Source organism: Leptopilina boulardi, unplaced genomic scaffold, assembly GCF_019393585.1.
Source record: "Leptopilina boulardi isolate dan_hultmark-lab unplaced genomic scaffold, ZJU_Lbou_2.1 LbouV2_269, whole genome shotgun sequence".
NCBI classification, from domain to species: Eukaryota; Metazoa; Arthropoda; class Insecta; order Hymenoptera; family Figitidae; genus Leptopilina; species Leptopilina boulardi.
Genome location: NW_026137828.1, coordinates 366,687 through 393,416, shown reverse-complemented (window position 1 = coordinate 393,416; position 26,730 = coordinate 366,687). Strand labels below are relative to the sequence as shown.

Here is a 26,730-nt window from a genome sequence, read left to right as displayed (position 1 = left end):
CACTATTTTTTAAATTTCGCGGTTTAAAAGTGTCATCTTGAAACGTAAATTACGTAATCTCAAAAATATGGAGTTTCTGAACCCTGTTGTCATGTGTTAGACGTAGTGGTATTCGAGTGACGTTTCACGACGTGTACTTTTGTAAATCATGATTTTTTAGTAGTTTTTTAAAAAATTTTGAGAGAAAACTTTTCGAAAAATCATAAAACAGTGTAAAAAAAAGTGTTTCTTTTTTCAATTTAAGCAACATGTGGGCGGATACTATTTTAATTGTATTTATTAGTGTATGCACAGCCCTTTTGGGTGAAGGTAAATTCTATTATTTTTTTTTTAATTCTATCTTTTTATTTTCAATAATTTACAACAAAATATTTTTTTTAGGATTAACATGGTTAATGGTGTACAGAACAGAAAAGTATCAAAAATTAAAACAGGAAGTCGAAAAACAGAGTAAAAAATGTATGTAATTTTTATATTTATACTTTATTAGAACTTATAAATTTTTCTAAAATCAATAATATATTAGTTCTTTTTTTAAAAAATGGAGCCTTTTTTTGTACTTCTCAAAATATTATAAAATTTGTTACTATTTTTATAGCAATGTAGAAAAATTCAAAATTTAATTTGAATTTCGAAAAAAAATAAATTTATTTATAATAATTTTGTGTTAGTGAATTAATTATGTTTTTGTTATTATTTAAAGTGGAAAAGAGAAAAGAAGTACATGGCGATACATTGGATAAACAGCAGAAGAAAAAAATTGAACGTGAGGAAGAGAGATTAAAAAATAATAACAGAGATTTGTCACTTGTAAAAATGAAATCAATGTTTGCTATTGGATTCGCATTTACTGCACTTTTAAGTATGTTTAATAGCATTTTTGATGGACGAATTGTTGCAAGGTTACCTTTTGTTCCAATAAGTTGGATACAGGGACTTTCCCACAGAAATCTGCCAGGGAATGATTACACTGAATGCTCTTTTATATTCTTATACATTCTTTGTACAATGAGCATAAGACAGGTAAAATACTTTATTTAATTAATTAAAATTTTTGTTTGGCAATTGTTTTTTTTTTTTTTTTAATTTTATTGAAAATTCACATTTTATACTTGCAGAATATTCAGAAAATGTTGGGTTTCGCACCTTCACGAACAGCAAGTAAACTTAGCGGTGGAATCTTTGGACCACCGCCACAGCAATTTAAATAAGTTTCATATTTTTTTTTCTATTCAAGTCATTTGCTCATGTATCTTAAAAATTATTTAATTAGAGTCAATTTGTAAATATATTTCCACGAAGCCTCAAGACTGTTAATTATTGTAAAAAAAATAAGGCATTTAATGTTCACATTTCTTCTAACAAGATATAAAGTTCAAATAATTAACATAATTCTTAATTTTGTGTCTAATTCTCCTAAGACTATTTTTCTGTGTTTCATTCACTTTTATAAAATGATTTAAATAAATCAATTGTATTAATAATTTATAATTAAATTACATTTATTATTTACATTGGAAAAAAGCCATTTACTTAAGTAAACAAAAAAAATCTAATTTTTCCTTTTTTAAAAAAAAAAAAAAAAAAAAAAATTGTCCTATCACTGTCAAAAATTTTAATTTCAAACGAAATTAATTTACAATATTCTATTATTTTTTCAATTTCTCATAAAATAAATCTAGATGAGTACTGATTTCATTGAAATTAATCTATTGCGTTGAAATTATATAGGCAAATTAATTTTATACAACATTCCTCTCTCTCATTGGTTCTAATGTAATGAATCTTTCAAAAGATAATCTAGTTAAATCAATTGTTGAATATTCTGAATCAATAATTAATTCTGCAATTGCACGACCAACAGCTGGTGATTTTTGAATTCCATGGCCACTGAATCCTGTTGCAAAATATATATTCGGATAATAGGGATGAAGACCAATAACTCCATTTTGGTCGAAATGATTGTATTCATAAAATCCAGCCCACGATGATTTTACCTGAAAATAAAATTTTCTTTTAAGTATTACAAATTTAAATCTTCATTTTAAAATTAAAAATTATAATATTTACCGACCTTCAAATTTTCGAATCCTTTTACTCGTTTGGCAAGAATAGGCCATACATGATCATTAAAAAATTCATGATCAACTTCAAGATTATCAACGTTTGGTTCCTCGTGATTTTCATTTGGACATCGTCCACAAATATAATTTCCACCTAAACCTTCTCTCCTAAAAAAGAAATACGTAAATTTTTTTTTTTTTTATTATTTTCTAAAGATTTAATACCTGAAATATGTTCCAGATGGATCAATTGTCATCGGAAGATTTATCCCAGGACCCTCGGGACTATGAAAACAGTAGACAAATCTTTTTCTATAAAAAAAAAAAGAAAATTATATTATTAAAAATTTGACGATTTTAAAATCAATGAAATTACCTTGGCTCCACTGGTAAAGGAACAGATAAAACACCTGGACCACTTCCAATTCTTGCCATTTTAGCAATTTCTCCACTATTTGGTCCAGCTGCAATTACACATTGAGAATATTGAATTTTTCTCTGTTTACCGTCAGAAGTTTGAATCTAAAAAAAATGAATAATAATAATAATAGAAAAATGAAATAAGGAAAAAAGGAAAATTTAATATTAAAGAAGAATGTCACTTACAATTACATCTTGCGCCAATTGACCAGTAATTTCTTTTGAATCGGCATAAATTGTATTTGTTAATTTATTAAACAAAAAACCAATAACTTCGGCTTCAACATAATAGATCCCTTGATTGAGACATTTTCTTTGGAATGCATACAAAAAACTCCATGGATCGAACCATCCTTCTTTTTCAACTCCAAGACAACCAAGTGCAACATCATCAATATTCATCCACGGGAATCTCTCCTTTAATTTTTCCGGTTTAAGGAGAATATTTTTTGCACCCAATTCACGTTGTAATTTTGCATTCTCTATCATATCTTCAGCACCTTTTTCCGAAGCTAAAAATAAATAACCATATGGACGATATTGTATATCAACTGGTGGCTGGCCAACAACACTCAAATGATCATTTATATTGCGAATAAATTCAGCACCAAATAGAGACATTTCAATATTTTCCTCAAGAGAAAATTGCTGTCGAATTCCTCCCAATGAAAGGACAGTCGATGCCTTTGAATACTGCAATTGAAAAAAAAAGAATAATTTTTAATTATATTCAATTGCTTATATTGATTAATTTTTTAAATTCTGTACCGTTAAATCCTTTTCGACTATAACAATTTTGAGACCTTCTCCAGCTTTTTTTTTCAAAAAATGTGCTATAGACGAGCCCATAGCAGCTCCTCCAATTATCAAAACATCGCATTCTTCCGGTAAATCATGATAATCTTCGTTCTTTGTCCAAATCATTTTTCTTCCATGAAAACGAGAACGTTTTATATCGGTGTTAAACCATCGATTTTTCACATTCGTTAAATCTCTTTTTATAAGTCTAAATGTTTTATCAAACGGATGCTCAGGTTCATCTAATTTAATTTCAATTGGCGCTTTTAATGGTTCAATTTGTGAATCGCCTCTTCTCTTTGAAGTCTAAATATAAAGTTCTATTACATTAATTTTAAATTACTTTATAAAATAATTAATGAAAAAATGTAAATTACAAAATTTAAATTAAAAAATATTATTACAGTCAGATTAAAATTACAATATTATTGTAAAGTAAAAAAAAAAAAAATTTCAATTTTTTATTTCTTATCTATTTTTAAAAGAATTAATTGCATTTATTAAAGTGAATCTTTTCACTATCTTTAACACAATTGGGAAAATTAATAAATCTTCCCATTGCACCTTATCATTTGCAAGGTTGTAATTTATCAAGATAATAAAGAAAAGCAAATTGTCTTCTGGAAAATTTGATTCAATTTTTTATTACAATTATAATTATTATCACTAGACACTATTAATTCATTTAAAAAAAAAAAAATTTGATTTTTTAATTTAAAAAAAAAATTTCTTTTTTATACAATAATTGTATTAGTGAAATTTGCGAAAAAGATTTATTAACAATAAAATAATTAAAAATCATAAAAATAATTAAATTTTCCTCTAAAAAAAAAAACTAACAATTTTTTGGTTAGAAATAAAAAAAAAACGAACCTTTGATGAATAAAATGCATTTGACAGTCTCAAGGGAACAGAATCTTGTATTCTATTTATAAAAGTCGTACTTTTCACAAATCTTGGAATCATTGTTAGCCTTAGTACTCCAAGAATTGTTTTCAAATGAACAACAATCACATATCAAAAAAAAATAATGAGTTATATATACGTATGGAGGTGGGAGATTCACTAATCACGTGGTTTGACACAACATAGAAACCTAACCTAACTTCACGCATGTGTCTTTTTGTGACCAAAAAAAAAAACAAATAACGTTGATTGGTAAAAGATTCTATTATTGCCAACATAATGACAATTAACCACAACTAACAAATGTAATTTTCCAATACTATTAAAATTAATTTCTTCTATATTTTTCACAAAAAAAGAGTAAACAACACTTTATAAAATCTTGTGAAAGTTACAAATTAAATAAAAGAAAATAGAAAGCGCTCATATTTATTTTTTTTTTCTAATTGTTGCAAGAGTGAAAAAGTTTTGTTGTTTATTGGCGGGATATTTAAATATTTTATGACATGACAGTAAATTCTTTTCGTGTATTGGAAAAACACAATTCGCTTAGTGCAAAAACATCTGATCTATGATATGTATGAAGTTTAATTAAATTAAAATAATTAAAACTCAAAAGTTACTAATTATGTGATCATGACGTTTTTAAATATCTCACAAATTGTGACGTTTGCATATACAATATATATGTATATACATATATATAATGTAGCTGTTAAAAAGAGCGAACGTGCTGCTAACCATAGCAACAAATATTTTCATGTAGCAAATGTCATTTTAAGTAGTAAGTAGTTTACATCTTGTCTTGTTTTGTGAGTTGGCACATCGTTAGTGTACGAATAATTGAACGCTCTCTTATGTGGAAAGGAGAAGAACTTGTGGCTAAACAAAGGACGTGTCTATATAGGAGTGGTTTTGAGAAGATTGCCAGAACGTAGAAAGAAAAGGATAGTAAAATACTGAGGGAGAAAGAGTGTCTGTGTCGAAGCTTTATCTTTATTATGCGTTATTGAGTGGATTGTCAAGAAACCAGAAATGGCTGCCAACGAGCATCAGCAAAAGGTACGTGATTATTTGCCATTGAATATTTCATTCAACGAGAATGAGAAATCTACGTGGGCAAGTGTTAAAAAATAAAGTACGATGCTCACAGTCATCATTGCAATCAAGTTAGCAATATGTCAGAACTTGAATAATATCGAAAAACATCTTGATTTTGAATAAAAAACATGTCGGATTTCTGATTTCTCGTAATCATTGAAAAATAGTTGACAATTTGAAAATAATATTCAATAATATTGTCAAAACATTGTCTCTTATTCTATTAATTAATTATAATTTTCTATTAAATTTATCATCTATATAAACTCGTAACGAATCATGACAGATTAAATATTCTCTCTCTCTCTTTCTCTGAAAGAACCAGTCTTTCTGATATTTATTTACATCTGGAATAACATATCTGTCAAAGTGACAGTTTGAATTGACAATATGTAACGAAAATACTGCAATTATTCATTTGATGGTAAATCAATGATTTAGGTCATCTTTTTATAAACAGGTGGTTGAGTTAGAAATTATAGAATAATTATTATATTAAAAAATAAGATTCTTTTTTTTCCTTCTACATAGAATACCATTAATTTCTTATCAGCTGTTTTCTATATTCTTGTTACAGAAATTCCATTATGATTTCCCTTTTTAATTTTACAATTCTTGCATAGAGGTGCCATAAACAATTTTTAAATATAATTTTTATAATAAATGAAAATTTAATTTTTCATTTATAAAACTTTCACTAAAAATTGATTAACGAGAAATTAATTAAGGATATAATATTATTGAAATTCAAAAATAATTAGAGCAAGCGAAAAAGTAGTGTCCTTGCTTTCTGGACGTGTTTGTACAGGATGTTAATATCATTATATTTATAAACGTCACTGATAGTGGGGACTAATATATTTTATAAATCATCGGGAACATTGACATTTCTGTTTGTTCAAATATTACAATATCTTATACATATATATGATTTGTTAACTAAAGTATGTAATAAGACTAAAAATAGAATATCACTGGAACAATACATTCATGCACTAGTAACTACTTCAAAGTTAATTGTCCTCATATTGTGAAAGGTTTCTGCCACATACCATTCGTGAAAAAAAATAAACTTCATTCAATATAGTTTAATACAAAATTCGTCCGCCTTTGTCGGACATTTCGTTTTCTCTCGAATTTCCTTTTACAAAGTATATATATATATGTTTAAGAGGATCGTGTATATTAAACATATGGTACATTTTACATTTACTAAATAATTTCTAATTCCTTTAATTTTCAGTTAAAAAATTGTCAATTCTTATTGTTCTATTATTTGATTGACAGAAAGATTAGAAAAAAAAATTAACATGAAAATAAACACAGAGAATATTTTAATAATATAATTTTTCTGAGGAAATTAACATTTTAATATTTGCATATTTTATATTCATAAAACACTTACACCAAACAACTTTACATTTACATTCGAAAGTAATATATAACTACTGTAATCGGAGAATTAATAATATAATGTTTATGAACATTATCAAAAAAAAAAAAAAAAGAAGGATTCGTGTTTTTCAATTTACATATCATTCGAGACATTTTCTCATCGTAGATAGAAAAAAAGAACTGAAATGTAATCTATATTTTTTGAAAAAAAAAAAATATATATATATATATACAAAGATTTAGGCAAAAAAATTTTATCGAAAAATGATTTGCAGCTTCTAGATTTTTTCAATAATTTTTCCTTTCACAATTTTTTTTTTCGTAAATAAAATTGAATTTAGAATAAAAAAAATATTGCTAATAAAATATATATACTATGTGAATGTATATATTATACTTTATGTAACTTTATATAGCAATTATGCAATATTGTTTAGTTGAATGTGAAACTAAATAGAATACTAGGAAAAGAAGAGAAGATAAATCGTAATTCAATCGACCGTCAACTGAATGTGATAAAAAGATCGTTAAACACTTCAATAGTAGGCTCTTTTGATTGGAAATATAAATTAATCCCAAAACATCACACATATATAATCGAAAAGAAAATAATTTTGTTTATTCTTAAGAAAAAATTTGTTTCTTTTTTTTTTACTTGTTTTATGTTTTTTCTTTCATTTTTCCGTTTTCCCTATGATCTTTTCTTTTTTTTTCTTTAAGAAAACTGAAATTGTGAAATGAAAAACTAAAATTAATAAAAGCTGATGAAATATTTATTTTTATTAATATAGGAACAACAGGAGTCGCGAGAACCTGCTCATCATGCAAGAAGACCGATGAATGCATTTCTAATTTTTTGTAAACGACATCGTGGCTCGGTTCGTACAGGTTTTCCTCATTTGGAAAATCGAGCTGTGACTCGAGTTCTCGGCGAATGGTGGGCCACACTTAATCCAGATCAAAAACGTTCATATACAAATTTAGCACAAGAGGTATAAGCAAATTAATTTATTAATTAATTACTATATATATCCAAAAAAAAAGGGAAAAAAAATTAAATTTCTCAATTGCCAATTAATTTTTCATTTTTGTAATTTTTATCAATTCCAATTTAGTTAATTAATTTTTATTAATGTTTTGAATGTATAAATTTTTAAAAAATTATTATATTTCAGTATAAAGATGCTTTTCTAAATGCAAATCCAGACTTCAAGTGGTATAAATTGCCGGCACCGCCGCTTCGTACATTATCAACGCGACCGACAAATAAAAAATCAGAAGCAGGATCTAGTGACATGAGTCCCGATGAAATGAAAGAGGAAAATTCTTCTTTAGATTTTTCCGAATCTGAAAGAACAGATGGTGAAGCAATTCAGCCTGGCAAATTAGCGGATGAATCGCAAATTGGTGGACTCAGCTCTTTATTTACACCACAGAAAGTTCAATCAACCGATAACGATGAAATAGTCAATCACTCAACACCGAAAATAGAAACAGAAAATAATTCCACTCCAAAACCGCCGAAAAAACGTTACATCGAACTACCACTTTCCGTCGAACAAAAAGAGGAATGTAAAGTCGATTTGTTTGGCGACAAGAACAAAACTAGAAAAGAATCAAATAATAATCATCAAACGGTATAAATTGTCCTTTATTTTTATTGTCTTTATTTTCGTTAATCAATAAGATATTTTGATTTTAGTTTTTAATGTAAGACAATTTTCTTTCTTTTTTAGATTTAAAATAAAATATTTTTTTTCACAGGAAATGGATGAAGGACGAAATGAGGGTAATTCTTATTTTGATGATTCCAATGCTGAAGAACAGAATTTTCGCGGTGAAAGAACATGCAAAGGATTACGTTATCAAAAATTTCTTGCCGAGCAGCAGAGAAATTTTAATTCCTCAACTCAACCGAATAAACGTAGAAAAATATCTGGAACACGAAGGTATGTGATTTATTATAGAAGTAGATTCATACAAAAAAATATACGTATATAACATTTTTTTTAAATTTTTCAGTGTTCCGGAAAGAACCGAAGGAAGGAGAAATTCAATCTCATCGAATGTTAGTGAAAAAACCGATTCTCTCAGCAGCGAGGGTAATAGTTCTCGTGGAGATTTAGAACATCTTGTTGAAAGGTAAACAAATTTTTTTTTGTCTATTAATTCACTTTCTGAAAAAAAATTTAATTCATTAAACAAAATTTACAGCGCCGAGGGAAACATCGAGGCTTCCAAACCAGAAGAAACAGAAACTGAAGGTGCCGAGGGAGAAATGGATTTTGGTCCTTGGAGTCATAAACGATTCAGGGCTGAGTAAGATTTAAAAATAATTTTCTTTTATATTTAGAAGGAACGATAGGGGAAAAAAAAGAAAGAAAGCAGCTGTAAAAGAGTTTCTCATTTTGAAGAATTTATCAATTAGAGACATATAATAATACTTTTTATCGTTTTATAGGGACTTTAATTTAGAGAAGAAAATTGAAGCACTCCCCTCATTGAGTTTAGAGGAATTTCAGGAGAAGAAAAAACAGCAACGTACCAAAAAGAAGAAGATTTTGCTTAAGGGAAATTCAAATTCGTCGAATAAGAAAAATTTCGACAATCTCCCATCTGGAAATGATAGTAGCAATCAAAATAATCAAAAACATTTAAGGCCTTCAGATGAATTATTGAAAGAGGAGGAAAAAAATCTTGTTGGAAGTCAAAAGCGAAAGGCACGAAAACAGAATATAACACGAAACGCTGCTCTGACCACTTTATCTAAACAAAACAATGACCAAGATCCAAGTAAATGTGAGTCACTTTTGAAAAGAATTACAAAATGTTTATTTTTAAAATGTAAACTTCATTTTCTTTTTATTATTTATTTCATTATATTTAATTACAATTTTTTTTTTAATTTTAAAGAATTATTTTTAATAAAAATTAAAATAATTTTATTTTTTTTAGCTTGGTGCGCTTCACCAGATCTCGAGGCTCTGGCGTGCCTTGCAACTGTTGCAGCAAACCGTACAAAACTCACAAAATCGTAAGTAAATGACTGAAGTTCGATAAACATTACTTTCTGTGAAATCGAAGGATTTTATAATATAGATGGATTTTTGAAAAATGGCGATGCGAATAATTATTGTACGATAAATACAAACGGTGCTGCTACTTTTTATAATCATATATTGTCATCTTTGTCGCTATCACCATATATATATATATTATATATTATCGTTGTACCACTGTGGAAATCGCTATTGTTATATGAAAAAAAAACAAACAAAAAAGAATATTTATCGTACACGCAAAATTAAAAAGCGAAATAATATCAACGTATATAAGACTTCCGTAGTTTAAGAAAGGATGGTATTTTTATTTTAGAGAATCGTGCCCGAAAAATATTACCGATTTTATAAAATTTTTTTTAAAAAAAAAAAAAGAGGAAGTAAAAATTCCTTAATCATCCTAAAATTGACGTGTAAAATTAATATTTTGTACATGAAAAATATAATTTTTCAATATAGGTATAATATATAGAAAATTGATTACTTATTAGCTATATCTAAATTTTTTTAAATTCGCGGTTTGAATAACTTAAAATTCGGGTAGTTTAACTCTCGGTTAAAAAAGTATGTAAATAATAATGATTTTCTAAAATTTTTAGAAAGATTTTATAATTGCCTTATTCGGTTTTAATTGTAATAATGAAACTAAAGTATTTTCTTTTTCATGTAAAAATCATGTACATAAGTAGATAATTTTTTTAATCTGATGATAAGAAAAATACACTCAAACGTTGACGAATATCATTAATTTTTATTTATTGATAAAGAATTTGAAAGAAAAAAAAAATTGATTAATGATTGTTTAACGTATTTCTTGAAGCATTTTTAAATGAAAAAAAAAATAATGAAGAAAGGATGACTGTAATGACAACAATAACAATGGCCATAATTATTGATGTGTATTGTCGTTAATTTTAAATATATAAAAAACGAAAAACTTTTTTAAAAATTTAAATATTTTACGAAAGTTGTTGTAAATAGCGATTGTGCAGTATTACAAATCCCTTATGTTGCAATTTATAAAACGGTAGAATCAAAATGTAAAGTTTTATTTTTAAGCATTATAAAATACGATATATACGTGGATCGTATACGTACAGAACGTTTTCTAATTTTTGAAAGAAAAATAAAGAAAGAGAGAGGGAGAGAGAAGGATAGCTTCTATATGGAATCCATGAAAGAACAAAAGCAACTTCCATTTGACAGAAATAGTTTAAATTTTTGGATACTTCCCAAATGATACAAGAAATTTCTCTAATTTCAAAAATTGTCAACAATGTTTTGTAAATCAATTTCCATTTTCGAAATTTCATTCTAATTACATATAGAAAAAAAAACAAAATAATTTCTATTTTCGAAAATTGAAAATGATAATTTAGAGGAAGTTTTGTATCAGCGATAAATATTTACCTCAAATAGTGCTAAAGTTCTTCCGCGGAAAATGAAAAAGATTATTCATTATAGTTAAATTAATAATTTCTTTAAGTTTATATAAGCTCAAATCGTATATCTAATTAGAGCATTTTATTTAGGGGAATTTTTAATGCAATTGTTATATTAAGTCACAGTACATAGTAGAAATACACCAAATTTTACATTTTTTCTCCTTTATTTCATATAAGGATAATATTTTTTAGTTAATTTATCTGCAAAAATTGTTTTTGCTGAGAAATTAAAAATTTTTTACAAACAGTATTTTTTTTTTACTAATGCTTTTAATTTTCTTTAAAAATTTATTTTATCACTTTTAAACTATTTAATTACTCTATCGTGTGTTTAAAATATTTTAATTATTTTTATACGTATATATGAAAAGTAATTGTCGATTAAAGTGTTAATTTATTAATTATTTATTATTAAAAGTCGTCTCATTTTGTTTCGATTATTTGTGAAATTATTATTTTAAAAATATATTTGATTAAAGTTCTTTTTGTTGACTTATAATTTTTTTTCCATGAAAGTTCTTAGTGAAAAATAATAATAATGATAATTTTTGAGAAAAATCTTTTTAATTTTCAACATTAACATTAAAATATCGTAGATAAAATATCTAAAAAAAATTTTCTACTATTCCTTTACAAATTTTTAAAGTAATCATGAATTTTTAAAGCGCCTTCAATGTTTTTAAACATTTTTTCAAATCAGCGATTTTAAAAAAGCGAAATAATACTAAAAAAAAGAAATTGAAAAAATAGTGAAATGTTTAAAAAAAAATAAACAAAGTGTAGAAACATAGTAGCAAAAAAAAAGTTTTAAAATTTGTGAAGCATTTTTTAAAAAAAACACAACTTCAAATGGATTTTGTGAGAAACTACACACGATTATAAATACATAGATAATATGCAATTAATGGATTTTTTAAACGAAAAATGTCAATCCAAGACTACTTATATACAATATATTTATAATATTTATATGTAATATCATCTAAGCTACCTAACTGATGTTTCAATTTGGTGTTTGTCAGAGAAAGTAAGATAATCGTCTGTGATTTTGGCTAATGGAATTTACAAACGTTTTATATTTTTCTACATTTAATTGTCATCTTTAGTTTTGCTAATGAAGAAACAGAAAGCAAATCTTTGACAACTATTTTTAGAGAATTAAATAAAAAGAAAGAACAGGTATCCAATATGAGACTTTTGTTAAAGTCATTTGAGGTTGAATAATGTTTATATTTCAAACGTGCCTTGATAATGAGAGAGTTATTTTTTAAATGAATGAAACAGATAATATTTGAAAATTTTTGTCGCTTCTTTTTAATCACATTTGATTTTCATTTTTAACTTGCGGACCACTCGGATAAAGTAATAAATTCCGAGCACTCCTACATATATATATATATATATACAAATATTTATATATATGGAAAAAACGATTGGGCACTTTTAATAATCCATTTGGATTTCACTGCACAAAATATCTTTGTAATAGCTTTAAAATTGTAATTTTAGTTAATAATTTAATATTATAATAGTAAACTATATATATATAACTATATAAATATATATATGTTATATACACGTCTGTAACATATTGTATAATGTTTATATTATGATAATAAAGATATATAATATTTTGATGTAAAATGATTATACAAAAAGTATTTGCATTTATTTTTATTTCACTTTATTAAATCCTTCTTTAATTTTTTCTTGTGTATACATATTTTCTTCGGAAACAATAAATTTCTCGCTTCAATATTCGACTAAAACTTATTGAGGGATTCAACTTGATAAAATTGTCGCATTTCTACATATTGAGATTTTTTTTTTTTATTTATTTTGATTTGTCAATAAAATCGTGATTTTCACACATCACTATATGATCACTCAAATATATTTTATATTGAAATATATTTATATATATATATATATTTTTTTTTAATAATATATTTATACAGTATAAATCTTTTTTTTTCTAGTCAATAATTTCTCAAACCACTCTGTATACATAATCGTCTTAAAAATTTTAAAAGTGTATAATATATTAAATAATTTGTTTCTTAACAATATTATAAGACTCGTGAGAGGTAAAGATTTCTCGTTTCTAAAAGGACGTAACAATGAAAAAATTCATTGCTTTTTTTGTTTTGTTTTTTTCTTCATAAGATTTGATATGAAATTGAGAATTATGTAAATTTTAAATATATATATAACGATATAAGCTCGATGTTGAAACAGTGTGTTTCTCAAATTTCTTATTAATTACACTATCATGTATAACTATATCTTACACATTGCAGCATTTACACATGAATTCGGTAAAGAGTTCATTCGATTTTAGTCGAAATTAATTATTTTAAATCATTTATTACAATGAAAGATCGTAAATAGGTATCAATATTTTTTAAAAATTCATTTAGTTACTAATTAAGAATTCACACATTCTGTTGTTATGAAGAAAGGGAAAAAAAAAAAAAAAAAAAAAAAAAAAAAATTGATACTTCACAAGATGATCAGAAATGATCTTCCAATAAATCATTTGATGTGGAAATTGTTGGAAAAGCTTGTGGGTAGAAGATTGAGATTGATTTAGGACTAAAAATCGGATACATGGAGTTGTGAGAAATGATTATTCACAATTTAAAATTGATTGTCACGGTGAACCTCTGACGATCGCATCAAGAATAAAAATTTGAAATGAAGCAAAACGTACAATGTAGGCACATAGAATAAAATCATCAAAATGAAAATTTTAAAAATCTAATCTCCTAATAAAATTAACTTCGATATAACCGTTTTTTTTTTAAATATACACATTGTAATAAAAAATAGAATAACATGCTCTAATTCATAAACATTAATGTTAATAATATAATGAAATAACGATAATGGCAGTGTACTTATTCAAAGCAGAGGTACACACACACAAAAATAAGTACTTACTTCATGAAAGAATTCACAATCCTTTTATTTTTTCACCTCAAGTTTTTTTTTCTTCTTTTAATAATAATAATAATAATAATAATAATAATAATAATAATAATTGGCAATATTTGACAAAATATTACAATCACTTGAAATTATTTATCTTATTACTCGAAGATAAATAATAAGTGACTTTTTAAATAAACTCGAGGTGATTCTCTTTTTTTCTTTTATTTCCTTAAAATATACTAAGAAAATTGACTTATGATATGAAAATGGACTCCTTTAGAATATATATATATATATAATATGCTATTCGTGTAGGAAAATTGTATTTTATATTTTCTAATAATTTTTTTTTCAGTCTTTTTGGGATATTTTAGGACAAAAAAAAATTTTAATACTTTTAAAAAACATTAAATTAATTTTAAAAAATTGATTCAAGTTTCTTCACATATATGTGAATAATTAAAATTTATAGTGATTAAAAATTGATAAGTACTTTTTTGCGAACTAGTAGTTTAAAATTCACACCGAAGAGTGGAGGGAAAAAAATTAAGTTGAATAAAACAAAAACACAAAAAAAAAATCTTTAAAATTAAGTTAGGTTGCCCTTTGTCTTAACGATAGATTAAAATTCTTTTCACTTAAGAATTCTACTTACTAAAAATCATTTACAAATTAATATCGGGTTGTAATGAAGAGCACTTCGTTTCTAGCGATTACTAAATTTCATCGCGGAGATCATTTGATTCGATTATTAATTTATACCCACACACCGTGAGGATTTTTGCTAGTAGGCACTGCAGTTTCTAATTGTCTTGGAGATCCTATCATTTTTCGTGTACTGCCAGGTCGCTGTGCGCCTAAAATACAAAAAAAAAACGTTTCATCATTAATTAAATTTCAATAATAATAATAAAATAAACCAAATTTCTTTTTTTAGGACATTTCAATAGAAAATTACCTTCTAAAAGATGTTTAACCTGCTCATCCTGAGGACCAACAGTTAAACTTTGTAAATTTGCTTCCTTCATATCCGCCACTAATCTTTCGACCTGCAATTTTTTCTCCCCAATTGCAGATTCTAAACTGGCAACTTCCATTTTCAATGATTCAGCACATTGTGTCGATAATTCAGCAGATCGTTTTATTTGCTCGACTTCACTTTGTAAATGTTCCACTTCACTTATCATTTTGCGCTCCATCATTTGATGCTCATCTGTCTTGCGACTGATATTGTGTTGTTCTATTGCCAATTCTTCCATTACCAATCTATAAATAAAGGAATATTATATTTTTAAAATAAATTTTTAATATTATTAAATATTAATAAAAATATTTTAAAAATTGTAAAAAAAATATGAAAATATTAGTATATAAATTTTATTTCTATTGACAAATTGAAAAAATTACCTAATTTTATTTTTACATTGAAGAAGTTCAGTTTCACAGTTTGCCAACTTTGATCTCAAAAGTGTTATCTCGGACTTGAGAGTTTTCTCCTGCTGTTTGACGATTTCATTTTCTTCTTCTACATGTGCCAATTCTTTTAACTAAAAATCGATACAATTTCAAAATTTATTTCATTATTATCGATTTATTGAAACACTAGCAATAAGTGTATAAATTTCAAAAAAAAATTAACTGAGAAATAAAAGTGACTATTTTAAAAATCATTGACAAATAATCTTTTTTTTTTTTTGAAAAACATCAATTTCTAAATTCTCAAAAAAGTAAAATTAAATGTACTCTTTTTTTACCCACCTGTTCCTCAATTTTTCGTCCAGCAGTTTCAAGACGGCTTACTTCTTGAGCAATAAAATCCATTTGATGCATTTGTTCCCTATTTTTGGTCTCCCAATAAAGTATTTCCGCATCATACTGAAAGTAATTTCATTGAAAAACTTTTGTATTAAATAACATTAACTTAAACAAAAATTTTCCAGATCGAATTAAATTTTTTGTGTCAATATTAATAACATTAATTTAGGGTGTCCATTAAAATTTCCTTATAAAATTCAAGTTTTTTTTTTCATGACTATTTCTTGATTTTGAAAAAATTTCCATATTTTCTAAATTAAGACTTTACTCTAAAAGATAAATAAATTTTAAAAAGTTATAAAAAATAATTACAGGTGAGTTTATGGTTCATGTCGTTTTTCCGGTTTTCAAGATTGAGTTTAAATTTTTTTGTTATGTAGATTTAAAAACGCAAATTAATTTTTGTACTTTTTAATTAAATTTTCAGTAGCTGTATTTCGACAAATATATTTTTTTTTTGTTAATTACCTTTGTCATATCTGCTTGCTGTGAATTAAGTGTGTCCCTTTGTCTATTGACTAGTCTAATAAGCTCAATATATCTTTGACTGTACGCGGTGCCAGCCGCATTTTGTGATTGTCCTGTTACTTGGTTCATATTTTGACTTGGACTTCTACTTTCTTGAAACTCCTAGCAATTATTAATATCATATTTTATACATATTTTTTCATTATATTTAATTTTTGTTATATTATTATTTTTAATGAACTTTTTCTTTACTTATTATTATTATTAACTTTAATTGACTTATTACCTGATTGAGGTTCTTTTTAGATTTTATTGCATTATTAGAAGACAGCTGATCCTCTTTATGTAGACGTGGACTGTTGCCTCTTGCACCAGACACACCTTGAGATCTTCCAGGACTACTAAAATTTGGTGGTGGTGGATCACGATACGGAGGCAATGTCCTTAAAGGCGGAGAACTAGGACCCGGTGGATCTCTATAAGGTGGAACTTCTCGAGCCTTTTTCTGAGACATGTATATAGCTGTAAAATAAACCCAAAAACATTATTAATCCAAAAATAATTAGAATATTCAATTGAATAAAAATCAATTAATTAAAAGATAATCGTGAATAAAATTATTTTTTCAAAAATAATATATTTACATTCAGCGGCTGTTGTTCTCGTTGGAGATTGAGCGGTTTTTTGAGATATTTTCCGCATATTAAAGTCTTTTGACTTTAATTGCGGTGTAGGCTGAACTATGGCAACATTTTCCATTTGTACCTGAAAATAATAATCAATTATTATCGTTCATATAAAATTAAATTGAAAAAAAATAACAAAATTTTTTTAAATAATTGAGAAATTAACAATATTGTCAAAAATTTAGCAAATTAAGAAAATCGACAGAAATTATATTTATTAAATTACATTTCTCTATGAAGAATTAAAATTGAAAAAATAAAAAAAAATGTTAAAATAAGAGAAAATAAAACAATACCTCAGACGTATTTTCCGACGTGTTTCCATGAAGGCCACTAAAGGTTAAAGACTTTCTAATATCTCGATTTCTTTCTAGGCCGTCTTGTACATCGTCGAATTCTTGAATTGGATTAGTCGGGCTACATTTAGCATCTTCATAGGGATTGAGTGATTGATCTCCCAGCGAACTGGGTAATCCGCTTGGCCTACTTCCATGAACTAATCTTGTACCCGAAGGACCTGGTGTTTTATTTGACTCTGGGGTAGATCGCTTTAATATCAATTGCACTTCGGACGCATATTCTCCCCATTTCATTAAAATCTTTTCAAACACAACATAATTATTAAAATACTTTATAATATTTATTTATAAAAATAAACAGAAAAAAAATTAAAACATTGATCGAATTTCATTAAAACAATGACAAATAAACCATTTATTTCGTTACAGTATTTACCATGTTAAACGCCTATTATTAATTTATTGCTTAACAAAGTTCTGAATAGTTGCGTATTTTCATGAATATTTTAATATATACATATATATAGATAATTGCCCACCTTTAGAGGGTTTTCATAAGGAGCGAGAAGCCTTTCGCTCGTTCGCCAACGTTCAATCAAGGTGAACCGTCCAGTTTGTGCTGTTGCATGTGCAAGAGCATAAACTACATCCTGGAAATATATATTTCAAATAAACACTAATACTGAACTTGATTTCAAGTTCTATATTTTTAATTAACAAATAAAGTTAATTAAGAAAAATTAAAGTTTTCTTTGACTTTTTTTTAATTATTTCAGAATTTTAATCCAACTAAAAATAATTTTATTTTTAATTATGAAAATAATTAGTTTTTAATTTAATTTGAATTTATTTAATAAATATTGGAAAAATTTAAATAATTAGCTCATATAACAATTTTTTCATGTACCTATTTTAGAATTAAAAAACTGAAAATTTATCTAATTTACAAGAAAGAGTAACTTTGTGTAATTTAGATTTCTCAAATACATAAAGTTTCAATATATTTTAAAGTCAAATGTTTTCACTTTAATCAATAACTTATAATATCTATATATCTACTTCACACTTTCAATAAAAACTGTTAAATGACAATCGTACCATATAAAAAATATACGATGACAAATGTGAGAATTTATATTTATAATTAAAGAATTAATTACAAATCAGACAAATGTCTTTTTATTAACTGAAATGAAAAATGAAAAATAATTTACCTGGCAAGTGGTTGTTTCGGTGACACCACAAACAATACGTTGAATACCCTCAACCCACACCTTCAACTCCATTGCATCATAAATTCCTTGGCATGTCTTTTTCTACTAATGTTATTTTCTTATTGTCCCGTACCACGAGAAACTTGTGATTTTTCTCTTGTTCCAATTTCACCGTATAATTTAATTAATTTTGTATTATTGTTATTGCGTTTTTCTTATTGCCATATTACTATATTCTTATTTTATTTAGTATATATATATACTAAATAATAATTTTACATACGTGAATTAAATAAAATCACTGCGATTCAACGATAGAAATATTAAGTGCTTTCAATAATCTTTAAAATTTATGTGAGAAAATCTCCCAATACAATCACTATTTCCAGTTATATATTAAATTATTCTCCATATCGCTAACTTCTGTTCCATAACCTGCAAGACTGCAATAAACTGAAAAAGTTAAAAACTGCAACAAAAACTAGGCTGATTTTTATGAAAAAATTGTTTGTTTTTGAGCTTATGGCGTGTTTTTATGCATCCACATTGGTTACTATGGTAACGGCAGGAAGATTTTTTAATTTTGAACATTATAATTCAATTTAGATAAATTAATTATTTAGTTTAAATTAAATATAATTAAATTATAAAATGTATAATTTAAATTACTTTTAATTCTATTTAATTATGTTAATTAATTTCTTTAAAACTAACATAAGTAAATTAAGACAACAATAGTGGCTTTGGACAATTATAAACAAAATGGCGGAAACTTTGACCAATCAGAAGGTTTGATGGTTGGTAAACAATAAATGTTTAAAACAATTCTTTATATAATTGTTTTAGTTATTCTTTTGGCATAATTAACAAATTTGACAAATAATTTTATCACATTTTAATATTTATATGGTTAATGTGAATTTTTTAAAAATTAAAATGAATTACGTAAATTACGTAAAAAAAATTATTCCTCACCACTTCCCAATTTCCCATCTCTGACATAACATATGAAAACAGTATAATTCTCCCCCTGTTAATGTTAATTATGATTTTATAGTGTAAAAATTTAGTTTTATACTGAAAATTATAAAAAATAACATTTTATTGTGTTTTATTTTAAATAATAAATAATAACAAAATGGGTCGACGTTCAATAAACACCACGAAAAGTGGGAAATATATGAATCCCACTGATCAAGCACGTATGTATTTTATTTCTTATTAAAAATTTAAATTATTATAAAAAAATAGATATAAATTATTACATTAGCACAAAAATAATTATTAATAAAATATGATTTTTTTTTCTAAATTATATCTATCTTTCATATTTTTTTTATTCAGTCAATTTGAAATAGAATTCTAATATTTTTAAGCACAATAATTTGAAGAGGTTAGGTTTAGTGTTTTTATTTGCGTATATAATTAATAAAATATAAATATTACAAAAAATTAATGGACAGTTTTTCTTAAAATCATTAGGAAAAGAGGCTCGAAAAAAGGAATTAAAGAAAAATAAGAAACAAAGACAATTAGTAAGAGCTGCTGTTCTTAAAGGAAAAGATCCAACACAAATTATTGAAGAGATGGAGAAAATTGATCAAATGGGTTTGTAATTACATGATAATAATAGTAAATATAAGAATGTTTTGCTCAATATTGTTATTAATATTTTTTTTTTAGAATATAATGTTATGCAGCCTCCTCCATTAAATGAAAAAGTATTAAAAGATAAAAGAAAGAAATTAAAGGAAACATTAGATCGTGTTTTGAAAATGTATGTAAGTATCTCAACAATTGCAGTTAAAATATTTTTTTGGAAATTGTCTCTAAATCACTGAATTATTTACTTTTAGTATTAATTTAAATTTTCGATTATTGATTTTGTTTGAAAATTTTTTGGTATATTTACTATTTTTAGTTTCTTTTTTGACTAATTTTTTTTTTATTGTCATTGATTTTTTTTTAATTTTTCACAGTTTTGTTGTATTTTATTTTTATTTATTCTCATGGAAATTAGTTTTAAAAATTAATAAATTTTCCAATTCTTAGGCTAAAGATGATCAAGAAAAATGGACAGATCTCAAGGAACAATTAATTCAATACGAACGACGAAGAACAGATTTATTAACATATTTTGAAGCAGTAAGGCACGCTCAACAAGTACAAGTTGACGAAATTCCTTTACCAACTGCTGTAAATGATATTTCTCGAATGTACTCTGGTAAATGTTTCATTATTTGTCTTTCTAAATGAAGAAATTCTTAAAGAATAAACTTTCATGAATGTGAGAATAATAGGAATATATACTTTTTTTCAGGTTCCTTAACGTCACAAATTCCTTTACCAGATCTCCCACAACCTCCTCCCCATCTTTATTCGTCTCATCCTCATTTAGTAATGACACATCATCCATTAATGAACATTCCTGTACCCACAAGTATTTTGAAAAAAACAAGTGCGTACTCTTTAGCTCCAGTTATTCCTACTTTATCACCAAATAAAGAAGCTCCAGGTGTTCCACCTTATCCACCCGTTGAACTTGATAGCGATGATGACGATATTTCCGATAAGGTAAGAAAATATTTTATTTTCCTTCATTTTAATTTGAATACAAATTTAAAAGAAAATTTATAATTTTTTATAGGTCAAAGAATCAAGTTACAAATCGAAGACAATTCGATTTGCTGATGAGAGGGGTAATAAATTGAAACACGATTATGAGAAGGATCAAGATAAAGACGTGACAAAAGTAAAACCAACGAGTCTTCAACAAAAAATGTTGGCAATGGCAGGACAAGATATTGATCAATTTATGCGGGAAATGGAAGTGGTTCATAAGAAACGTGAAACAGAACGAGCGCAAGATTTAAATGTCCGTCTATCGTTACTAAAGGATGTCGATTCCGAGAAAACAAATAAAAGCACAGAATCTGGAAATACCGATAACGATCATGAATCTAGTGGTAAATCAACGGATCATTCATCAGTATTAAATCATTCGGCAATGTCTCATCCAGCTATGCCTCTTATGGGTCTTCCACCGCCACCACCTTTACTATTTCGACCTCCACCACCGCCAATACATCTTAGGATGCCTCCACCTCCACCACCTCGTCACGGACTTAGACTTCCGCCAGGTATTTATTTCAAAACAAAAAATAAAATTATTTCTATGTTAAATTGAGAAAAATAAGGGGAATAATAAATTCTTTCTAAAAAAAAAAAATAAATTTAAATTGAAAAAAGAAATTTAAAATTACCTTTATTTAGGTCCGCCTCCAGGTGTACCGCGTTTACTGCGACCAGGACCACCGAGTATGCCACGCATGCCACCACCACCAATGCAAATGTCTAATTTGAGCGGTGTCTCAAGCAATCAGTTGCAGCAGCAAAATGCATCCGGTGCAGTGGCGTCAAAGACACCAAATGTATTGTCCGCAGCGCCACAATTGATAAATCGAAAAGATAAAGATGGCAAGAGCACAACGACAATAGAAGCTAAACCACAAATACGAAATTTGGCAGCGGACGTAACAAGATTTTTACCAACTTCCTTGCGAGTCAAGCGAGACGATAAAAAGAAGGCAATTACAATGCTTAGGTTACCAGAGAAATTCCCTGAGGTACAACCAACAAAAGTTGTACCACCAAAAACAAAGGATGACGCTTATATGCAATTTATGCAAGAAATGGAAGGTTTACTTTAAAGATTAAAATTATTTTTATTTTAAGTACATAGAATCATTATGTACTTGTCGAATTTAAAAAAAAAACTAGTTTAATATAAGACAATGCAACACTTTTAATTAATTCAATAAACATTTAAAAAAAAAAAGCATATAGTATCTCTTTTTTCGTTATCACATTCATTCTTTCGTATTTATAATTTTAATATACAACAAAATCTCAACAATTATCAATAAATAATTTACGTATATATTCGAATAATATCGTATAAACTTCTAGAGAACAAAATTTAAAAATTCTTCTTCTCCGAAATTCTACTTGCTCACATAAAAAAGAACTTGTACAAAATTCGACCAGTTTACCAATGAATCTGAAAGAAATAAAATTTTTGACATGAATATTTTTAATAAAAATAATAAAATATTTTAATATTAATGAATTTACATACCTAATAATATAAAAATATGAAAATCTCCAAATTGAAAAACTATTTGGCACATTGTGGTCATAAATTATAATTTTCTCGTAATCGACATTAAAAAAAAAAGAATTAACTAATTTTTTTTTTTAAGTAATCCTATAGTTGTTCAATTATATCGTGATCATTTTTTAAGGTAGGCTGTTTCACGTTTTTTTGGTGGCGTTTTGTTTTTTGTAATTCTTTCGCAAAATAAGCTATTGTTTTCTTTAGGCCAACAACTAACGGTACTTTTGGCTCCCAATTTAAATATTTCTTTGCTCGTGATATATCTGGTTTTCGTCTCTGTGGATCGTCTTCGAGTGCGGCAAGCTCCACTATTGTACTTGTACCTCCTATTAAATCCTTAATGAACATGGCAAATTCTAGAGAAATAAAAAAACAAATTTAATAATAGTATTAACATTCAAAAGATATGAAATTTTGTTTCATCAAAAAGAAGTCTTTTTTTTACCTTCTATAGTGTGCTCAACGGGATTTCCGAGATTAACAGGTAGACTATAATTAGAGGCCATTAATGCCATTAAACCATCGACTAAATCGGAAACATATTGAAACGATCTAGTTTGTTTTCCATTCCCGTAAATTGTTATCGAATCATTTTGTAACGCCTGTAGTATAAAATTTGAAACAACTCTTCCATCATTCATATGCATTCTTGGACCAAAAGTATTAAAAATTCGAGCAATTCGTATATCGACTCCTTCCTGTCTCATGTAAGCGTAACTTAAAGTTTCAGCGATTCGTTTTCCCTCATCGTAACAAGCTCTTGGACCTAAATTAATATTAAAAAAATTATTAAAACAATAATAATTATTATTATAAAGAAAAAAATGTAAAGATTTTATAGAAAATATATTACCAATGGGATTAACGTTGCCCCAATAGGTTTCGGTTTGAGGATGCTGAGTTGGATCGCCATAAACTTCAGACGTACTAGCTATTAAAACTCGAGCACCAACTCTTTTCGCAAGACCTATCGTAAAATATTAATACATTGAATTTTAATTAATAATAATTATTATTAATCAATTATTATTCTTCTAAATTAAGTATATTTTGTTTTTAAAAAAAGGCTAATTATTTAATATAATTAAAACTAATTAAAATCACTCACCAAGCATATTAATTGTTCCTAAAGTATTAGTTTTAATTGTTTTAACAGGATTACGCATATAATGAGGTGGACTAGCAGGACTAGCGAGATGATAAATTTCTTCAACCTCGAGATATAGAGGCCTTATAATATCGTGATGTACCATTTCGAAATTTTCATGACCCACCCAATGCTCAACATTACGTTTTCTACCAGTAAAAAAATTATCAACAACAATGACTTCATGTCCGGCAAGCATTAGACGATCAACTAAATGTGATCCTACAAATCCAGCACCACCTGTTACCAGGACTCGTTTTCGATTTTTGTAATTTAAAAATTTAACTATTGGAAAACTTTTATGCACTTGATTATTAATCAAAGCTTCCATTTCATTTAATTTTTTTTCTAAATTTTTTATTTTTTCATGTGCCTCTTGAAGCTCTTTAATATTTGCATTTGACAATTCATTTTTTGATTCGTATATGGCATCTGTTCTACGATTAGTGTATATTTTTTCATTGTTACTCTGATTTGATTCTCGAAAGGATGAAAAGAAACTTTTTTCATTCTCGGTATTGACAATTGATTTGTACAAGCCTAGAACTGAAAAAAATTATATTTTTTGAAAATAACATCTTATTATTCTTTTTTTTGTAAATTTCCGATATATATATATATTATTTTTTTACTAAACTGACAATTTTAAATATAAATCTGTATAATATAAGAAATTGACAAGAAAAACTTTTTCTTTCAAAATTTATTTTTTTTAATTTCTGTTAAGTTTAACTATACATTTCAAAATTGTAGAAAAACAACGTTACACGTTACATTTAATTCAACTCACTCACTATATATTGTAAATTTACAGAAATTTTAAAAAATAATAATTTTAATTCTTTTATAGCAAAAACAAAAATATTTAAAATATAACTTTAACGTGAAATATTGGTTTGTAAATATTTATCAAAAAAGTTGGAGGTTATTTCGAATAATTTTAAAGTGACGTTTATTCATATATTATAATAAATTTAAATTATGAAAATAAACATTTCGTATTAGTTACAAAGATAATCATAAAAGAATAATACTTTTAAAGCAGTAAATATAATTTTAAAAAATTAAAATACTCACTCAATATTAAGCATATTATAAATATTGCTATTTGTCTCATTTTGCGTTGGGTCATAACCATTCTATCTTATATTTCATTTTTTAATTACAATCAAATAATTGCTTTATAATTGTTTATTAAATATATAAAACTTCCTGTCTTTATACTATATATATACGTATATATGTCAGTCAATGTCAATGATAGAAAGCTGCCTGTCAGTGATCCCACAATTCTAAACATAACCTTTTATTTTCTCCCACTTTTATTTGTAAGCTATCAGGGTTGAGACTGTAACTCTTTCTAATTATAAAATATATTCTTTTTGCAATTATAATAAGTTTTTGTTTTGTAATTTATTAGATAAAAAGAAAGATTTCACTTATTTATATTATTTATTTATAATATATTTATTTATTAATATTTGAATTGTAATTTAGTTAAATCAGAATTAAGTCAGTATTACTAAATAATCATAGTGACTTTTGAATTTCGATAGTCGATAGTTACTAAAGAGACTGGACGTGACGTCACTTCCATTTCTTAAAAGTGTGTAACATTTACTTACCAATCCCTGCTGCATGCTCCCGGTGACCGGTGTTGCCGGTTTGACCATTAATCTGGCTTTGAATGCGTGCAGCACGCGTGCCTCAGTAAGTTGAAATTGTTAAAACATAACAATATTTTTTTTTTAGTTTGTACAATTTATTTATTGAAACAATAATATAATAACAATAGACTGTTTTAATTTCGCATAGCCAAATTTATTGGTTATGTCTGTCCTGTGTCTACAAATTGTCATAAGGTATTTTGTCACATTAATTATGGAATTCGTTTTTTGTGTTTTTTTACTTAATTTGTGAAAAATTCAATCTTGTGCTGTACTCCTCGGAGTTTTTTTTGTTATGTGTTAATATGTAATTTATTTGCTAATTTTTTTAGAATTTTGTTTTCTCAGTGTTGTATATTCTTTCCACTTTATATTTTTTTGCAACACTAACCTCTAAAGTGCAATTTTACACACCGAAAAGTGTGTGTAAAGAAGCTCTTTATAAAACGCTGTGTTAAGTGATTCACTTAACGGACTGAAATTTACTGTATACTTGAAATTAAACCTAAATTATAGGTTATTAATTAACTTTTTATAAATATTAAATAACAGTGTCATTTTTCATGAAAATAAATAAAGTAAGATACCTATTTAGTAAAGTGGAATTTTGAATTTTAAACATTTAAGTATAAATTTTTCCATAATTATTTCACTTCCTGCTTTTTTTTATCTCAGTGAATGCTTCATAATAGGTTCTTAACTTTAGAGGTGGGTGTTGCAAAAAATATTGTATAATACACGTGCATAAATCAGATCACTTTACGCACTTGCATAATAAATAACTATTGTATATTACATATAATTTCAGTAATTGGAAAAAAGTTAATAAATTAAATTAATTTTTTAATTCACTAAAAGTTAATATTGCGCACTTAAACTAAAAAATCAAATGCTTTAATTTAATATTAATAATAGTGAATTGAAAAATTGAAATTGAAGAACAAAATTTTTTCAAATACGAATAATTTTTAGATACATTTTTTTCTTGTTGACATGATATGCGAACAAAAAATAATTTTTCAGCTTTAAAAATTAAGTGTCTTCGAGCATAAAAATGAATATTGCATCTGATGCCTGAACTATAGTAGTATTAATAAAAAAATTTATTAATTTGGGTCAGTCCACTGACTTTCGTC

General features: G+C 26.1%; 6 protein-coding genes across 7 annotated transcripts; 3 read left to right on the top strand and 3 right to left on the bottom strand.

Moving 5' to 3' along the window:
- Positions 1 to 105: 105 nt before the first annotated feature.
- Positions 106 to 1,392, top strand: LOC127281477 (calcium load-activated calcium channel). Its single transcript, XM_051305198.1, has 4 exons — positions 106 to 309; positions 382 to 459; positions 704 to 1,023; positions 1,119 to 1,392. Exons 1-4 carry the CDS (start codon positions 249 to 251, stop codon positions 1,209 to 1,211), a joined length of 552 nt encoding a protein of 183 aa, XP_051161155.1. The 5' UTR covers positions 106 to 248; the 3' UTR covers positions 1,212 to 1,392.
- A 183-nt stretch (positions 1,393 to 1,575) lies between these two features.
- On the bottom strand, positions 1,576 to 4,346 carry LOC127281472 (FAD-dependent oxidoreductase domain-containing protein 1-like). Of its 2 annotated transcripts, none has more exons than XM_051305193.1 (7): positions 4,155 to 4,346; positions 3,252 to 3,587; positions 2,670 to 3,176; positions 2,440 to 2,585; positions 2,289 to 2,375; positions 2,075 to 2,231; positions 1,576 to 1,997 (listed from the first exon to the last, which is right to left on the bottom strand). In XM_051305193.1, exons 1-7 carry the CDS (start codon positions 4,245 to 4,247, stop codon positions 1,743 to 1,745), a joined length of 1,581 nt encoding a protein of 526 aa, XP_051161150.1. In that variant the 5' UTR covers positions 4,248 to 4,346; the 3' UTR covers positions 1,576 to 1,742. The 2 variants fall into 2 exon arrangements, with proteins under 2 accessions (XP_051161150.1, XP_051161151.1); XM_051305194.1 differs by having other exon boundaries at positions 3,252 to 3,601; positions 4,155 to 4,304.
- Positions 4,347 to 4,774: 428 nt separating this feature from the next.
- LOC127281473 (putative uncharacterized protein DDB_G0274435) lies at positions 4,775 to 10,587 on the top strand. The gene is made up of 8 exons (XM_051305195.1): positions 4,775 to 5,249; positions 7,475 to 7,675; positions 7,859 to 8,320; positions 8,448 to 8,632; positions 8,706 to 8,825; positions 8,898 to 9,002; positions 9,145 to 9,482; positions 9,639 to 10,587. Exons 1-8 carry the CDS (start codon positions 5,223 to 5,225, stop codon positions 9,719 to 9,721), a joined length of 1,521 nt encoding a protein of 506 aa, XP_051161152.1. The 5' UTR covers positions 4,775 to 5,222; the 3' UTR covers positions 9,722 to 10,587.
- Positions 10,588 to 14,194: 3,607 nt separating this feature from the next.
- LOC127281471 (ras association domain-containing protein 8) lies at positions 14,195 to 19,072 on the bottom strand. The gene is made up of 10 exons (XM_051305192.1): positions 18,604 to 19,072; positions 17,929 to 18,039; positions 17,387 to 17,689; positions 17,049 to 17,169; positions 16,691 to 16,926; positions 16,405 to 16,566; positions 15,880 to 15,996; positions 15,529 to 15,668; positions 15,080 to 15,387; positions 14,195 to 14,978 (listed from the first exon to the last, which is right to left on the bottom strand). The coding sequence occupies exons 1-10, from the start codon at positions 18,673 to 18,675 to the stop codon at positions 14,878 to 14,880; spliced, it is 1,671 nt and encodes a 556-aa protein (XP_051161149.1). The 5' UTR covers positions 18,676 to 19,072; the 3' UTR covers positions 14,195 to 14,877.
- Positions 19,073 to 19,596: 524 nt separating this feature from the next.
- On the top strand, positions 19,597 to 22,444 carry LOC127281440 (WW domain-binding protein 11). Its single transcript, XM_051305156.1, has 7 exons — positions 19,597 to 19,805; positions 20,086 to 20,211; positions 20,287 to 20,384; positions 20,656 to 20,827; positions 20,924 to 21,177; positions 21,251 to 21,743; positions 21,877 to 22,444. Exons 1-7 carry the CDS (start codon positions 19,742 to 19,744, stop codon positions 22,311 to 22,313), a joined length of 1,644 nt encoding a protein of 547 aa, XP_051161113.1. The 5' UTR covers positions 19,597 to 19,741; the 3' UTR covers positions 22,314 to 22,444.
- A 75-nt stretch (positions 22,445 to 22,519) lies between these two features.
- LOC127281441 (UDP-glucuronic acid decarboxylase 1) lies at positions 22,520 to 25,211 on the bottom strand. Its single transcript, XM_051305158.1, has 6 exons — positions 25,005 to 25,211; positions 23,889 to 24,473; positions 23,634 to 23,747; positions 23,226 to 23,546; positions 22,742 to 23,136; positions 22,520 to 22,663 (listed from the first exon to the last, which is right to left on the bottom strand). The coding sequence occupies exons 1-5, from the start codon at positions 25,063 to 25,065 to the stop codon at positions 22,871 to 22,873; spliced, it is 1,347 nt and encodes a 448-aa protein (XP_051161115.1). The 5' UTR covers positions 25,066 to 25,211; the 3' UTR covers positions 22,520 to 22,663; positions 22,742 to 22,870.
- Between the last annotated feature and the right edge of the window lie 1,519 nt (positions 25,212 to 26,730).

Coding starts and splice junctions, on each gene's coding strand:
- LOC127281440 (XM_051305156.1), top strand. CDS start 19,742: ATGGGTCGACGTTCAATAAACACCACGAAAAGTGGGAAATATATGAAT. Junction 20,385..20,655: donor ATCGTGTTTTGAAAATGTAT/GTAAGTATCTCA, acceptor TCCAATTCTTAG/GCTAAAGATGATCAAGAAAA. Junction 21,744..21,876: donor CGGACTTAGACTTCCGCCAG/GTATTTATTTCA, acceptor ACCTTTATTTAG/GTCCGCCTCCAGGTGTACCG.
- LOC127281441 (XM_051305158.1), bottom strand. CDS start 25,065: ATGGTTATGACCCAACGCAAAATGAGACAAATAGCAATATTTATAATA. Junction 24,474..25,004: donor TATAATATGCTTAATATTGA/GTGAGTATTTTA, acceptor AATTTTTTTCAG/TTCTAGGCTTGTACAAATCA. Junction 23,137..23,225: donor CGTTGAGCACACTATAGAAG/GTAAAAAAAAGA, acceptor TTATTTCTCTAG/AATTTGCCATGTTCATTAAG.
- LOC127281472 (XM_051305193.1), bottom strand. CDS start 4,247: ATGATTCCAAGATTTGTGAAAAGTACGACTTTTATAAATAGAATACAA. Junction 2,376..2,439: donor CCTTTACCAGTGGAGCCAAG/GTAATTTCATTG, acceptor TTTTTTTTATAG/AAAAAGATTTGTCTACTGTT. Junction 2,232..2,288: donor CCATCTGGAACATATTTCAG/GTATTAAATCTT, acceptor TTTCTTTTTTAG/GAGAGAAGGTTTAGGTGGAA.
- LOC127281471 (XM_051305192.1), bottom strand. CDS start 18,675: ATGGAGTTGAAGGTGTGGGTTGAGGGTATTCAACGTATTGTTTGTGGT. Junction 17,690..17,928: donor CTTATGAAAACCCTCTAAAG/GTGGGCAATTAT, acceptor GTGTTTGAAAAG/ATTTTAATGAAATGGGGAGA. Junction 16,567..16,690: donor CTAAAAAGAACCTCAATCAG/GTAATAAGTCAA, acceptor AATAATTGCTAG/GAGTTTCAAGAAAGTAGAAG.
- LOC127281473 (XM_051305195.1), top strand. CDS start 5,223: ATGGCTGCCAACGAGCATCAGCAAAAG. Junction 5,250..7,474: donor CCAACGAGCATCAGCAAAAG/GTACGTGATTAT, acceptor TTATTAATATAG/GAACAACAGGAGTCGCGAGA. Junction 8,321..8,447: donor CAAATAATAATCATCAAACG/GTATAAATTGTC, acceptor TTTTTTTCACAG/GAAATGGATGAAGGACGAAA.
- LOC127281477 (XM_051305198.1), top strand. CDS start 249: ATGTGGGCGGATACTATTTTAATTGTATTTATTAGTGTATGCACAGCC. Junction 310..381: donor CACAGCCCTTTTGGGTGAAG/GTAAATTCTATT, acceptor TATTTTTTTTAG/GATTAACATGGTTAATGGTG. Junction 1,024..1,118: donor GTACAATGAGCATAAGACAG/GTAAAATACTTT, acceptor TTATACTTGCAG/AATATTCAGAAAATGTTGGG.